This window comes from Melospiza georgiana, chromosome 1 (genome assembly GCF_028018845.1).
Source record: "Melospiza georgiana isolate bMelGeo1 chromosome 1, bMelGeo1.pri, whole genome shotgun sequence".
In the NCBI taxonomy this organism is placed as follows: domain Eukaryota; kingdom Metazoa; phylum Chordata; class Aves; order Passeriformes; family Passerellidae; genus Melospiza; species Melospiza georgiana.
The window spans coordinates 45,186,735-45,201,068 of record NC_080430.1 but is presented as its reverse complement, the minus strand read 5'-3'; the positions used below and the strand labels follow the sequence as shown (position 1 = coordinate 45,201,068).

The 14,334-nt window shown below is 38.7% G+C and overlaps 1 protein-coding gene across 7 annotated transcripts in view; it reads right to left on the bottom strand.

Annotated features, from left to right (window-relative positions):
• Positions 1 to 14,334, bottom strand: part of MYRIP (myosin VIIA and Rab interacting protein) — a 205,990-nt gene that overhangs the window by 16,581 nt on the left and 175,075 nt on the right. For all 7 annotated transcript variants that reach the window (XM_058021341.1, XM_058021357.1, XM_058021365.1 and 4 more), the window contains one exon: positions 8,299 to 8,538. In XM_058021341.1, coding sequence (XP_057877324.1) covers positions 8,299 to 8,538 — 240 coding nt within the window. The remainder of the gene's footprint in view (positions 1 to 8,298; positions 8,539 to 14,334) is intronic.

Genomic DNA, 14,334 nt, shown 5'->3' with positions numbered 1-14,334 from the left:
AATGCCTAATTTAATCTTATTTATGAGATTTAGACTAACAGACTTCATTGAGACAGAAATTGCAAATCACACACAATTGTTTATAAAATGAATCAGAGTGAAAATACTATTTCTACCACCACAAAAAGTGTCACTAGGAATGGAAAAACACTTTTGCAGCAGTGTTAAGAAGAAGAAGAAAATCCAGCTATCTCCACTTTTGGAGTGTACATGGTAGCAATTTGGACAGTAGTTACCAAAGAGTCTGTACCTCACTTATGCCACAGTCAGATGCCCATGTGAGAAACACCTGGGCTAAGTTAAGCAAGATGTCTTGTGCCAAATCACTTCCTACTCTTTGGTGCTGGGCTCACTGTCCTAAAACAAGCAAGTAAAACCCTTCATAGTACAAGTCTCCAGTGACCAGCCAGTAGGCTTACAGCAATCTCCCTAATTTCCTTAGGCCTGTTTAAACTGAACTGACTGGTTTTGCCGTGAAGTAATGACTAAACCACAGCTGCCCTGCTGGCTGTGCTGTGACAGAAGTATCTTCCAGCTGAGGAGTAGCATTTCCCTGAAACTCTTTCAGCTACATCGGAAAGACCTCAGTTTTCACTTCCCAGTCTTGAGGCAGCTTACAAAAGAAGACAAAATGGTAGTAAAAAATAGTCTCTTTTCCCACTATTTTGTTCCAGCAGCTTACACTAATGTTCACTGCTTTTCTGCAACTGTATCTGTAGAATAGCTTGGACATTTTCTCTGTAAGTAAATAAATCTTTGGCAAGGACAGAACTGAAGGAGATTCCCGTTGCATGCACACTACAAGAGCTGGCTTGGGTGAGCGTGCAGGCAAGTGTCAGAACTGAGACTAAGAAAAAAGCTGTTTACAAAAATACTGCATTCCCCATGTGAAGGCAGCTGAAGTGTCATCTCTTCTGCCCTTCACTAGTAGATCCAACAGGGCTTTGATTCAGTTGCTTAAACACAGGTAGACAAAGTACAATTTGAAACAGCTTGGAGTGTGTGAGGATTTTGAAACAATACTGTCTGATATGACATGGACCTGGGAGATTCACATTGCTTCTGGACTAGCAGCTTAAGGTCCTGTGGGATGCTCTAAGATATCTCAGATGGTCTATTTACACAACTGTACTGAGCCCAGGAAGTGTCACAATTGGAGGTACACAAACAACCCTTCTTGCTTTGGAAACTTTAAAAAATAAATGTTCATGGTCTTGATGCTTGAAACAGAAGACTCATATTTTGACAAAATAAACTTAGGATCAGCTTGATATTTCATACTAAAGACTGATTAATAATAGCAAATACATTGGAGAAACACCTTGAATGGGAATTTTGTCCAGCAAACCACTTAAACCTCAGTTTAAAGCTGAACATATACTTGACTGGTTTGATAAATTGAGAACTTAAAACTTTGGATCCATTAGCCCAGTGTGAAGATTCTTGTCTCATACTGCTTTTCACCTTCTGTAACCCAATATTTTTTTCTCTGCTGTCATTGAAAATCCTGTGCATAGATTATCTGCAGTTCATAAACCTTAAAGACCACTTTTTACAATGCTGTCCACATTCAGTTTTCAATCCTGGACTTTGGGAGACTGCCCAGATAATTAACATAATTTTAAAAGCAATTAGCTATGAAAACACAAGAATTAATGTGAGCATCTTGCACACAAAACTGTGAAACAACAGACACACAAACAACTTCCAAGCTCTTAACCCAGGAAGATATCATTGTACTGCAGTGTTCAGCATTACTACCATAATAGCAGCAATTTAGTAAGCTACTGTACTTACGCTGTTGTGTTTTCTGGACAACGTGATCCACTGGTTCTCCTTTAGAAACTTTTATTCAGAGAGTAAGCTTTTACTTCTAAAGCTTTTAGGCATATGAAGCTGGATGGCAGTTTCCTATAAACCCCTTCCTGAACCAAGACACCAGCCAAAATACTCAGGAATTCATGTATTATCTTGCAACTGTTGCAAGATAATGATCACAAAAACTACGACACCATTTCTGTGAGGACACTGCCTGCACCAGCACAAATGCCTCAAGAAGCCCAGCCACCAGGAGACACAGGCTCTTGGTATTCCAGCACTGCCGTGTCAGCCTCCCAGACATCCCTGCCGTGATGCTTCAACAGGTCTGTGCTGTACAGGAGGGATTCACTGGCATGTGCATGTCCAATGACATTCTCCAGCTCCATCAAGGCTGTGAGCAAAGGTCTCTCCAGTGACTGTGTCCAGTGAGCCCCAAGCTTGCCTGACCTCCCTTACTGAGCCCTGGCCATCCCCTCCAAGGCCAGCCCTGGGCACAGCCACCAGCACACACACCAGGGAGCTGGCCCTCTCTTCTGCAGGAACATGCACCCACATGCACGGCTACTGGCTATTCTTCTTGCTAAAAAGACAGAAGCCAGGCAGATTTTCTAATAAGTCTCAATCTCATTATGCCAGTAGTTGAGCAGTGCTAATTTACCTGGTGAAAAAAAGCGAGATGTATTCTTGAAACAAAGGAAATAGGCCTCTGGCAAAAACCAACATGAAAATGTTATTCATAGTTCATGCTTTCCCCAAAATAAATCTTTTTAAAACCTAAGAAGAATAAAAATTTTCCAGAGGATGGAAGAATAAATATTTAATGAAAAGATGATTTATGCTGTTATTCATACTGTCAAGAGACTTGGGAGGTTTCACTTAGGAAACAGGATCCCACTGTGCTACTTAACAAACTCACTTAGAGGCTGTCATTCAGAGAAGAGCTATTGTGTCATGTAGTAATGGCAACAGACAACAACAGGATTTAAACAAAGTTACTAAGCCTTGGTTGTAAGATTCTCTGAGCAGAAGTAAATGCATAAAGGATTTAAAGAAATTCCTTAAGCATACAGCACATTGCATCAAGCTAATGCAGAGGAGGGAAACTCCACATTACTATGGAAGTTTAACTCGCTTGCTCATTGGTATATCTTAAGAAAGTTGTAGTGCTAAGTAGAAGGTGACAAAAAACACAAGTAAGGTTTTAACAACTATTTCAATTTTCATGCTATGTTTGAAAAAATGGCAGGGGCTAATCTGTTTTTTAACATAATCTCCATAGTTTCTGATAAAGTGGTCACAGGGATAGACTGCATTCAAATTGCAACCTGCCAAAATAGCCTTCTAGAATGTAATTCTGTGATATACCATGAAATAAAGACCCAGTCAATTTATCTTCATGAAAGCATTAAAAGAGAAGGAGAATGGATGGAGGAGACTGTGAACTAAACACATTCCATTTATCATGCTTGCCACTCTCAGGATCAGTGCCATTAAGATACCTCAAAGAGAATTTACATTTTGCTTTTTTTCTTTAGGCATTCATTTAGGGTTTGGTGGAATAAAGCAAAAACTAACCAATCAATCAAAAAAAAAAAGGAGCAAGACAGAAAGAATTGTGCAAATCGTTGCGCTACTAAAAGATGTTTCACTAAGAAAACAGTTGTACAATTTTAATTTTGGTTTGTTCACACCTGAAGTTTAGAAGGGCTGAAGGCCAACTCTACCCTAAACACGACTTTTGGTGAAAACCATGGCCTTTCACTGCACAAATAAGACAAGTGGACTTTTCAGGGCTCTGAATACCCCAGAAAGACCATTAATTACTTCTGTAGCTTAAGAAGCACAAAATATTTTCCATAAAAACAAGCCTGCTGCAGGATTATGCTTGTTTTAAAATGAGAGCTGTGAATCTCCACAAGATCATTTTAGGCAATCACAAACTGAGGGATAATGAAAATGAAGGTGCTGAAAATCTAAGAAGATTTAAGTCTAAGTCCCAAAATTAACTTGTGTTAATTAATACCGACCTAAATCCTCAGGTATCCCAGATGAACTAAATAATTAACTCAAAGGTCATCATATTTAAATTTGCATCTTAAAGGCAGACATACAATTCAAAACCTCAATCTGAAGCAAGAATTGAGAATCCATAAATGCCAATCAACTTCAGCTAACTCTCCATGAAGGATACCACTTCTACCACTGCTTCAGATAATAATATACTAAATATCCTTTTTAAAGCATCAGCTCAATGTGTGATTACGTGATATTCCCAGTTTCTATTTAAATTCTAATTAAAACAGAAGCCCTGGTTTTTAAAGGTGCAGACAGGTGAAGGTCAGCTAAGCACCAGGTACCTAATTTCCAATGATTCAAAAACAATACATGTTTTTAAGTCTTATCCTATGGTCAGGTGTACAAGAACTAAAAATTCCCAGCAATTTAAAGCTGCTGAAGTGCTCCCGAATAAGCTTATGAGAACAGAAGATTAAAGACCAAGAAAGACAAGCAGCATGGCTAAAATAAAAGCAAGATGGCTAAAGTATAGTATTTATGTTCAGGAACAAAAAGCAGAATCTAGGCACTCCAGCTCTCATTTTAATGGTGCAGTGTTGGGGAAGATGAAACACAAAACTCTTATAAATATGATTGCCTGGCAAAAGATTTTGAGTATATGGAAACTATAAGCAAGATTGAAATGAAAGCAAGCTTTGAGATACCAAGCCTTAGTTACTGTACAATGGGAAAACAACAGTATGGCCACTGAAGATAATCCCCTTTTGATGGAACAACACCCTCTGCTTGCAGACAGGTCCAAGGGTCACAGCAGACCCTGCCAGCTTGGCAGAAGTGGTCCACAGCGTAGTTTTTAGGGTTTAAAATGTAACACAGTATAGTAATGTAATGATTCTTATAGGCTGTATGTAAATGCTACAGGATTTGTATCTTGTACTAGATTGGTTAGTGAGAATTATAATCAGCTCAGAAGAAAATGTATTGTATTGTAACGGGAACTTCATCTTCTTTTACTCTTCTTCTGTCCTCTTTTCATTTTGCTGTTATTCTTCGCTCGCTCTCTCTTGCTCACTCTCTCTTTTGGGCTCCTCTTTGGGGCCTGCTCCAAGCTGTGGCTGGCTCCCAGCAGGGCCCTGCACCCAGGCCCTTTGCAATAAACCCCAAGTTCCAAGACCTGGCTTTGGAGATCTCTCGTCTCCATCTGTCCCGACCGTCCTACCACCCATCGCTCCTACAATGCTGAACTAATGCTTCTGTATATTTAATTTGAAACGTGATGCCCAGCTCAGGAGGCTGTCTCTGACCAATAGTGGTGAGTGATGGACTGAAAGATCTGTAAATCCCTACAAATGTGCATTTTCCAACAATCAGCATTTTTAAAGAGAAAGCATATGGGGACTTCTGGCTTTGAAAGCATCTAAAATCATTGGTTGCCTGAAAATAGGTTCTCTTATGCTTGTCTTTCACATGACATCTACTCATCCTAAAGTTATTGCATCTTTTATGAGTTTGGGTATGTCTGTACTTTAGACTGACAAAGCCCCAGCTGGTTTTATACACTGTCATCTTCAGTATTTCCTGGTAAGATGTTGGCCAGCCAACTTTCCAGAGAGAAGGCACATGTCAGATGATTTAAAAGTACCTTTAAGGACAACTGAAAGACTTGTCAAGAATAAGAATGAAAGCAGGGTGCTTGTTTCTCTACACCTGGAGAAGGTTTCCCTGCCAATTGCACTGAATTCCAGACCATGAAGAATACTGGAGTATTCTGGTTTCTTTATTATAGACAAAAAGAGTATATACTGTGACCATTAATGAAGATAACTTTTTTATCCAAATAAAATAAAGGATTAGGAACTCCAAGCATTCATTTTTTTGCTGAACATGGTAAGCACTTTTTTAAAACTTAAAAAAATGTTACTGAGAAAAAAAGATATTAATCTTTGCTGTATTTTAGATAGATGACATACTAATTTGAAAGAAATAGCAAAATTAGGAGAGGAAAAAACCTACCAATATTACTCTGTAGATGCATGCAGATGAGTAAGTACACCAAAAACATACATTCAGCATTTTCTGTGCTCAGTTCTCTATACAGGAGCATTTCAGAAAGTCCTCTTTACAGCCTTTAATTCTGGATTTCATTTGCATAATGTTATAACCCCAGCTAGCCGACATATCCTGCTGAATAATGTGATATTGCTGTTTTGTCTTGGCAAAACAAATAAAAATAAATTAAATGCTGCTAACAAGCCCTGACAATAAATCCTTTATGTGATTTCTTTGGAAAGGTTGTGTGTACATCATGGAGATATTTGCACATGTGATAACAAAAGTATTTACACTCCCATGTAGTCCATGGCTAAATAACTCAGAATCAAAGAGTCACATGCTCCTTATATTTGGAATGTAAGGGGATTACCTAGTCCAACTCTTCTGCTCAAACCACATGCCCAGGGCTGTTGTCCAGTCAGATTTTGATCATATCCAACAACACAGACTTTACAATCTTTCTGGGAAACCTATTCCAGTATTTAAACAGTAACACAGTGAAAAAGCTTTTCATTTGGATTGGATTTTTTTGTATTTCAGTGTGTGCCCACTGTTTCCATTCCTATCGGAGGAAAGAGTTGCATTTCCACTTTATTTCCCATAACAAACACTCCCCATTCTCCCCTATTAGATATTTAAATACATTGAAGAAATTCTCCCAGACCTTCTCTTCTTGTCTTCGATAGACAATTCCAACTCTCTCAGCCTCTCCTCATATGATAGATGCCCCATTTTTTTAATCATCTCTGTGGTCCTTCACAGGACTCATTTCAGTGTGTCCATGTGTACCTTCTATTGGGGAGCCCCAAACAGGACACAGCATTCCAAAAATGGTCTCACCAATTTCACTGAACAGAGATGCATAAGCTAATCACTTCCCACGTTCAGGACTTGCATTTCCCTTTGCATTTGACTGCTAGAAGTCTTGTTAAAGCCAAAATAAACAATACTCATAGCTCTGAATGTCTCAGATTGCCACGATCTTTCAAAGATAAACCTCACAATTATATGGGCCAGTTCCCTCAGGTCTCGGAAGTGCATCCCCATCAGACACCATGCACATGTGCGGATCCCAGTTTTTGAAATGTCTGCTAACCTGATCCTCCTCTACCAAGGACAAGCCTTCACTGCTCCAGGCTTTCCCATAGGTCTCAGGGGCCGGGGATTCTTGAGGGAAAATCTTACCCATAAACTGAGGTGAAAACAATGTTGTGTAATAGCCTTTTCCACGTTCTGTGTCACCAGATCACTGCAGTAGTGAGCCCAGCTTTCCCTCATCTGCCTTTTGCTGCTCATGGACCTGTAGAACACTTTTTCCCCCCTTTGTGTCTCTGGACACATTCAGCTCCAGATGGGCACTGGCTTTTGTGACACCGTTCCTGTATTCTTGGACAGCACCTCTATCATCTGCCTGGATTACTCCATTCTGTTTTCAGCTCCCAGTGTACCATCTCTTTATATAATGAACTAAACACCTTTCCTAATATAACAAATATAACAAAATATACAAAATAAATAGAAAAATATAACAAATATAACAAAACATCTTTCAAATTATGACAAACAGATTTCCTTTAGAGAGTTGTCCACATTCCTTGTCAAAGCTGAGCTGCTGTGCACACAATACCCCAAAAGGCAAGTCATGATATGCAGCAAACTAGAATAAACCTAAGTGGAACTAAGGAATTAGAGTACTTGAATGGCAAGGGGCACCACTGGGCTCCTCTAGCACTAAATTCAAGCAAACCACACAATCTGAAGAGAAATTCAGAGGTAGAGAGGGAAGAGAGGAGGTGGTAAATCCTGTGAGTGACACTGAAATCTGGTATCTAAATTGTAAGGCTGAAATGGCACAAATGAAGGATCTCAGGCACTATTAGAACTGACACCAAATTTCAGTTTCATTAGGAAATGTTACTACTCTCAGAAGCCTATTAGCTGACAGGGCAACAGGGTTGGAAAGCTTTAAAGAAACACTAAATATTTTTATAGAAATGCAAAAGAAGAATCTATGTCATCAGCATGAACTAGATAATACTACAAAGAGAGGAGCAACTAAAAGGATGGAAAAAAAACCACTGGTTAGCAAGGACACAAAAAAAGAAAAACTGGATATGCTGTTAAAAACCAAAAGTGTAAGTCCATTTTCAGTTAATTCCATTAGTATCACCCAGTTAACAGTTTTGTTGCACAGGCTAAGTTCCCTGCTTGGAACTGATGCTGTAGGCTTTCTGCTCCTCACAGAGAGCAAAACATTAACTTTTATCTGAACAAGAGGTTCAGACTTAGACCAGTATAAAGGACTTCACGTTTTTTTAAGCAACTGTGTTCAGTTTTCTATCCAGAATTTTCGTTTTTGCATTCTAACTCTTACAGTACTATTCCTACGCCTTTCTAACTACCACTTACCTTCTTTAACTCTTCCTGGATACTTCTGCCATTTTCCTCTGAGGACAAACTCTCCTTCTGGTTTTCCAGATCTATTCCAGGTTCTGACTCTTGTTCTTCACCAGATGATGTTTCCTTGTCACTCATTTTAGCAGCAAGCTGAAATAACCTGGATTTAAGCTCATCCTCCATAAGTTCAGGCTTAACATCATGGTGCTGATCCTCATTGCTTACATCTGTTTCTGATAAATCATCAAAATCCTACAAAGACATTAGAAAAACCATATAAAATCCTGTGTAGGCATAGAGAGAAAAAGTTCTAGCTATATTTTTCCAGCTTTCTAGAAAATATAGGTATGATCACTCTGCAGGAAAGCCAGAAAGAAAGCACACTAAGTGTTCTGATAAAATAGGAATGCCAGTAAACCAACACTTGCTGGATTATATTCATCATTCCTTCTTACTTTCATGTTATCTAAAAAGGAACTGAAAATCACTATGTATCTGTGTGCAACTAATAATACATGCTAGTATTTCCAGCACTGCCACCCCTTGCAGGGACAGTGCAGATAAAAGTGTGGTGTGGGAATGAAATAACCTGTAACCTGGCAGTTGTGTTCAGCTTTCAGCTGAAAGCTGTGCTTTCGTTCCCTGACTGCTTGGTCTTGAGCATTATCCATGTTATTCTTAAAAACTGCTGGAAACAAGTTTTGAAAAACTCCTCTTTTGTTACATGATGTGGCTTAAATTGTCAGCTTTCTCAGTGATTATTTGCATAAGTAGATCCTCTACAGAAATGATTTTTTTTTTCCAAATGCCAACCTCTGTGGAGCAAGTTCAGTCTTCAGGAGCACCTTCTGTTCTGAGTCTTGGATCCTTAAAGCTGGGAAACACTTAAAGGGTCAGTTAAATACAGTGGGTGCTACAGACTCGGCCACAAGTCCCCTTGGAAGCTGAAGAGAAGAAAAGCAAAATCTTTGCCCAGCATTTAATAAGGTGGAAAGGGGGATAGTTTTGTCAGCCCTTGCTGACAAATTCTGAGAATATCTCATAGTTGTTCTACAAATTAATCCCCAGGTATGTATCAATTAATTTTCTGGATCTGTGCTGTCTGATTAGGACCCAATTTGCCCTGATTTGTACTACAGTCCCTGGAGAGAAACAGGCACCTCCCAGAGCAACCTGTTCCACCTATAGCATTTGCTGCCTTCTGGAAGTGTTCTCTCCCTGCTGACTGCTGAGAGAAAGTTTTGAATCATTAGCTTGTTTGGTGCTTCAGCCAAGTCCATGAAATAAGATGGTATTAGGTAGGTTTAAAAGTGACAGATATTTTGAAATGGAACATAGTTGTGCAAAACCACCCAGAAGGTGGCTATGAAGAATTCAGCCTGGGACCAGAGTGGCAGGCACATCTCAGCAGGTCTAGGAGGATGATTGGGAGCAATTCTCAGAGAGGAAATTATTCCTATCTGCCTTAGGTTCTCATACTGTGACAAGACCAGACACTGCTGGAGAGACTAAAATCTGTGTTCTGTCTTCCATTCATTTAGAAATACATAAACAGGAGCAGCTGTAGCAGCACTGTTCAGGGATGAACCAATTACCTCCAGTTCTCACAGGAAATGTTAACTCTGCCCACTCCCTCACAAACCATACCGCCAAATTGCTTTTAAGGGATTGACACACCATGTTCATAATGTCAGTTCTCATCTTTCATACAGTAAACTATACTGGAGTGTTCAGCACTTTCACAGTGTTCTGGACAATTTTTGTCTGCAGCTATTTGCAATTCAATCAATTACACAACTAAATTATTCCTTTATAGTTCACTTTCAGTATGCAGAAGGCCCTTTTAGAAAATCAGGATCTGAAGGAACAATAGAAATTTGAGAGCTACAATGGAAGGGGAACCATGGGTTTATGCTGAAACTCTTTTCCCAAACAATCAGCTTCTGCAAAATAAAAAGCGTTTTCTGCTAAAAAGCTGTTCAATGATCAAAAACAAGATTTAAAACCAGTGTGCTTTCACTTCAGTTTTATAATATGACCTTCTCTTATATACATGTAAAAGACTGGTGCATTTCACCTCTTAAATTAATCTCTACCATAACGATGTTTCCTCAAATTGCAAGGGAAGTTTTCTTCAGATGTTTCTTGCACATCACTCCACAACTCATTACAAATATCAGTAATACACTCCAAACAACAATCTGCCAAATGACCAATACTCACAAGTCACTAAGCTACTATTAAAAATACCCCTGAAATCTGCTCCTGAATCAATCAGTCCATCAATTTGTACCCAGGAAAGAAACAATCATAATTTATGTGATATACAGGATAGAAAGCCCAGACAAACTGTATGCTTGTATTTTATGAGACTACAGTTTAGTGAAGATACAGCTCATTAAACCTGAGGTATTTATAGCTTGGTATCTAGTCTAAGCTAATTAATGGAACTCCTCTTTACTTGAGTGACCTCCATTTATTTAATTGGTACCTCCAAAAATTGGTACAGCTCTGATCTACCAAAACCTGGTTTAGGATTACTGCTCTGCACTAGGGGTGTGGGCTTACTCTAGCAGTGTTGAGGAAGACTGAACACTATTTAATTTGAGATCAAGTCTTCAAGGAAAAGAAGAAAATCCCATTCTATGCAGACATTTGAGCAGATCAATCTTGTACAGACAAGAATTTGTTATCCTGGTTCAAATGAGGTTACAGATGTGTATATAAAATCTAGTGGAGCAGTGAGGGAGGCCGGCAGTCCAGAATGGTGGATTTTCCCACACTTCCTCCTCACTTCTGTACTGACAGACTTCACTGTGCAGCTGGACATGCACCAGTCCTCTGGGGGCTTCTTAAATAGATCTGCTTAGCTTTAACTGCTTAGCAGCTTTATTGGAGTAGCAGTGCACAGATACACCCATGGGAAGCACCACTAGTTAATCTAAAGAATCTGTATTGACAACAGCAATATGACAACTCCTCCTAATCCCCCAAAAATACCAGGCTTCACAGAATCACACATGGCAGCAACTTAAAGATCTTTTTGCTAGGTCTGCCAGCACAGATGAAAGTAATGAGATGCCTTGGCAACTCCAGAGTCTCATTCTGCATTAGCTAAATCTGTGTTTTGAATACATATTGTTTCTTGAGAGTATTGACTGTATTACACTGGGCTCAGGTATGTCTATAACCCGTTTTTTAGCTTTCCAACCTCCTTTAAATGAGTGGGTGGATTATCTATATTGGCTAGAGCTGTTAATTCCTGTGTACATGCAGAGATAATGGTACCTTACACTGCTGCACTTTGTGGTTTCTGTTAATAAAAGGCTGCTTGACTTGTGTGTTGGGCTTTTCAGATAGTGGCAGAAAATTATTTATGAGGAGATTATACCTCTTTCATGGACTGACAAGTTAAAAAATGCATTAGCAGCCATGAAAACAATAAAATAAATAAACTGAAAGGTACTACTATTATTAGTGAATAGATCCATTAAATTCTGTTTTACTTTACTGTTCGTGTTTTCACTCTTTCTGGTAAGTTTAATGACATTTTTGTGCCATTACACAAATCAGTGTGTAAATTCCCATTTGCATCAATCAGCAATACATTATGCTAATAACTGCAAACAAGAATAAAGGGCTACCATTTTATCTGAAAACTGAGTTTCTGTGAGGGCCTGGCAGACTGAAACAGCCATGAACCCAGTTTCACTAAAAGAAAATCAAGTGTTTCTATGCAAGCATAAGTCTTTTAGGAGACAATGAAAACAACAAATACACCTTTACTCACAAAAAGTGTCCAAATCCTTGCACACAAATCGCTGATAAGTCAATGTAATCAGAGTAGATGGAAACGAAATACAAAAAAAAAAAGATGCTCCAGAACAAAATCTATGTTCAACTATAAATTCCTGTGAGAAAGTTCCCTTCATATAGGAAACCAAAAATTGGAAACGAAAATTTTCAGGAGAATACACAAGCTGTGAGGTTTGCAGGCAGTTTCTCATCAAGAGCCAGAGCGATTTCAGGGAGCTGTTCTCAAAGAATACATCCCAAGCGCCATCCCGTGGGAGCCTGACGGTGCTCACCCCTTACCTGCCTGCAGGGCTGTAATTAACAGGTGGGGGCTCCTGATCAAAGAAGCAAACTCATAATGAGGGCACTTCTTTCACTTGAAGCAATTAAGCCACTCCAGTTTGCATCAGAAACATAAAAACTTCAGCTACATTAAGCAACAGTCATATCCTTCTCTCAAAAAAATAATGGGAGTCAATAATCATTATTACTAATAGTATCAACTATTATTACAATTATTAATAATAAAAGCAGATAATTATTGGTGGATTAAGTGCCCATTTTTTGTAAGAAATTACCATTTGAAAAATAATCATTAAAAGCAAGGTTGCATTTTCCAGTTCAGTTCCCTCAGAAATATGTCTTTTGTGGTATATAAGCAATCAGATATTACTTATAGCAGGACTGGTTTTATCAGGACATTTTTCATATCTTGCTTCATGACTGTGTTTATGGTGTCTCTACAGACAGCTCAGTAAAGGAGCTTGCTCTTTTACTTATCATTAAGCAAAAAATTCCACAGATACAGCACATCTTGGTATCTGTTCTCAGGTTTCCCCTTCTAAGGCATTGAAGACTTTAAACCAAAAATTCTCTCTCAGTCACAAAGTCGGCATTCCATTGTTGTGTCTAAAATATATTTTTTTTTAAATGCCACAGCATTATCCTACTCTAGGGATTGGATCCTGATTAAAAAATACCCAATTTTAAAGTGAAATTCAGTTATGAGTTATGAACTGACTACATTTTTTCCAGAAACTGTAAGCAGGTTCCATAACTGCTTACAACTCTCTAGACTCAGAATAAAAAAGAAAATGGGCTTGTTTTCATCTCACTGAGAAACCTGGAGAGTAAAAAACAAGAAAGCAACCTTCACTATTTGAAAATTAAAAATGAAACCCCAACTTTTAGGCCGATAAACTGAAATCCTGTTCTACAATGATGACGAAAACATAATGGTTAACAAATTATCATCTTACTACTACAATGCAGTAAAATAAGATTATATTCCAATGCAGTGAAGTACTGAAAAAGTGTTCCTTTACTGCAACTGACATATAATCAGTTATTTACTGTCTAATCTCTTGGTTCAACAAGAGTTTGTATGGTCTCTGCAATCTCTGCCTAATCTCATAATGTGAAAAGCGATGCCTGGTTTAAGACCCTGCAGTCAATCTTTCTTAAGTCTATGTATCACTGTAATTCTTTACACACCTGCATTATAATTTTGTAGAACTGTTTATATGTAGCGCTCTCCCTGCTGCAGCCTCAAATCAATCATTTTAGATCAATAAATAATTCTGGGGAATATATGAAACTCTGACATCCCTTTAATCTCATTTACCTGAGCACTGTAAATGATGTCTGGCTAATTCATTTTCATACATTAAATCAGGTTCCTCACACACATTGCAATTTTACTTGCTTCCTAGAATTGTTCAACCAAATAAACACATGCAAACCCACCCATACATAAACTTCCTAGTGAGAATTTCATTGCTCTGGAAACAGTGGCATGATCTGGAGGCACTGTGCCTCTGCTTGCCCCACTGAGGCTGAGGAAGCAAGGGAGAAGGAAGAGCCTCTTTTAGCCTCAAGGGTAAAATGTAGAGGAGAGAGGGTTAGAATTCTGAATCTTGCACTTTCAGCACATCAGAGAGGTTATAAGAGACAAAGCAACTCACAAAGACTTGGGAAAGAAGTATCTAATTTTCCACTAATTTTGCACTTTAAAGCACACACTAAGATGCTAAAGGATGCCCAGGGAAAAATGGTTGATACACCATTCCTGGAGGCATTTAAAAGACATGTAGTCATAGCACTTAGGGACAACATTTTGTGGTCGGCCCTACAGTGCAGGGTTAACAGCTGGACTTGATCTTAAAAGTGTTTCCAATCTAAATGAGTCTATGATTCTATAAAGTCTCCAGGACTTTCTCTGTGAGCTCTGATCTTCCATGCTCTGTATATTGT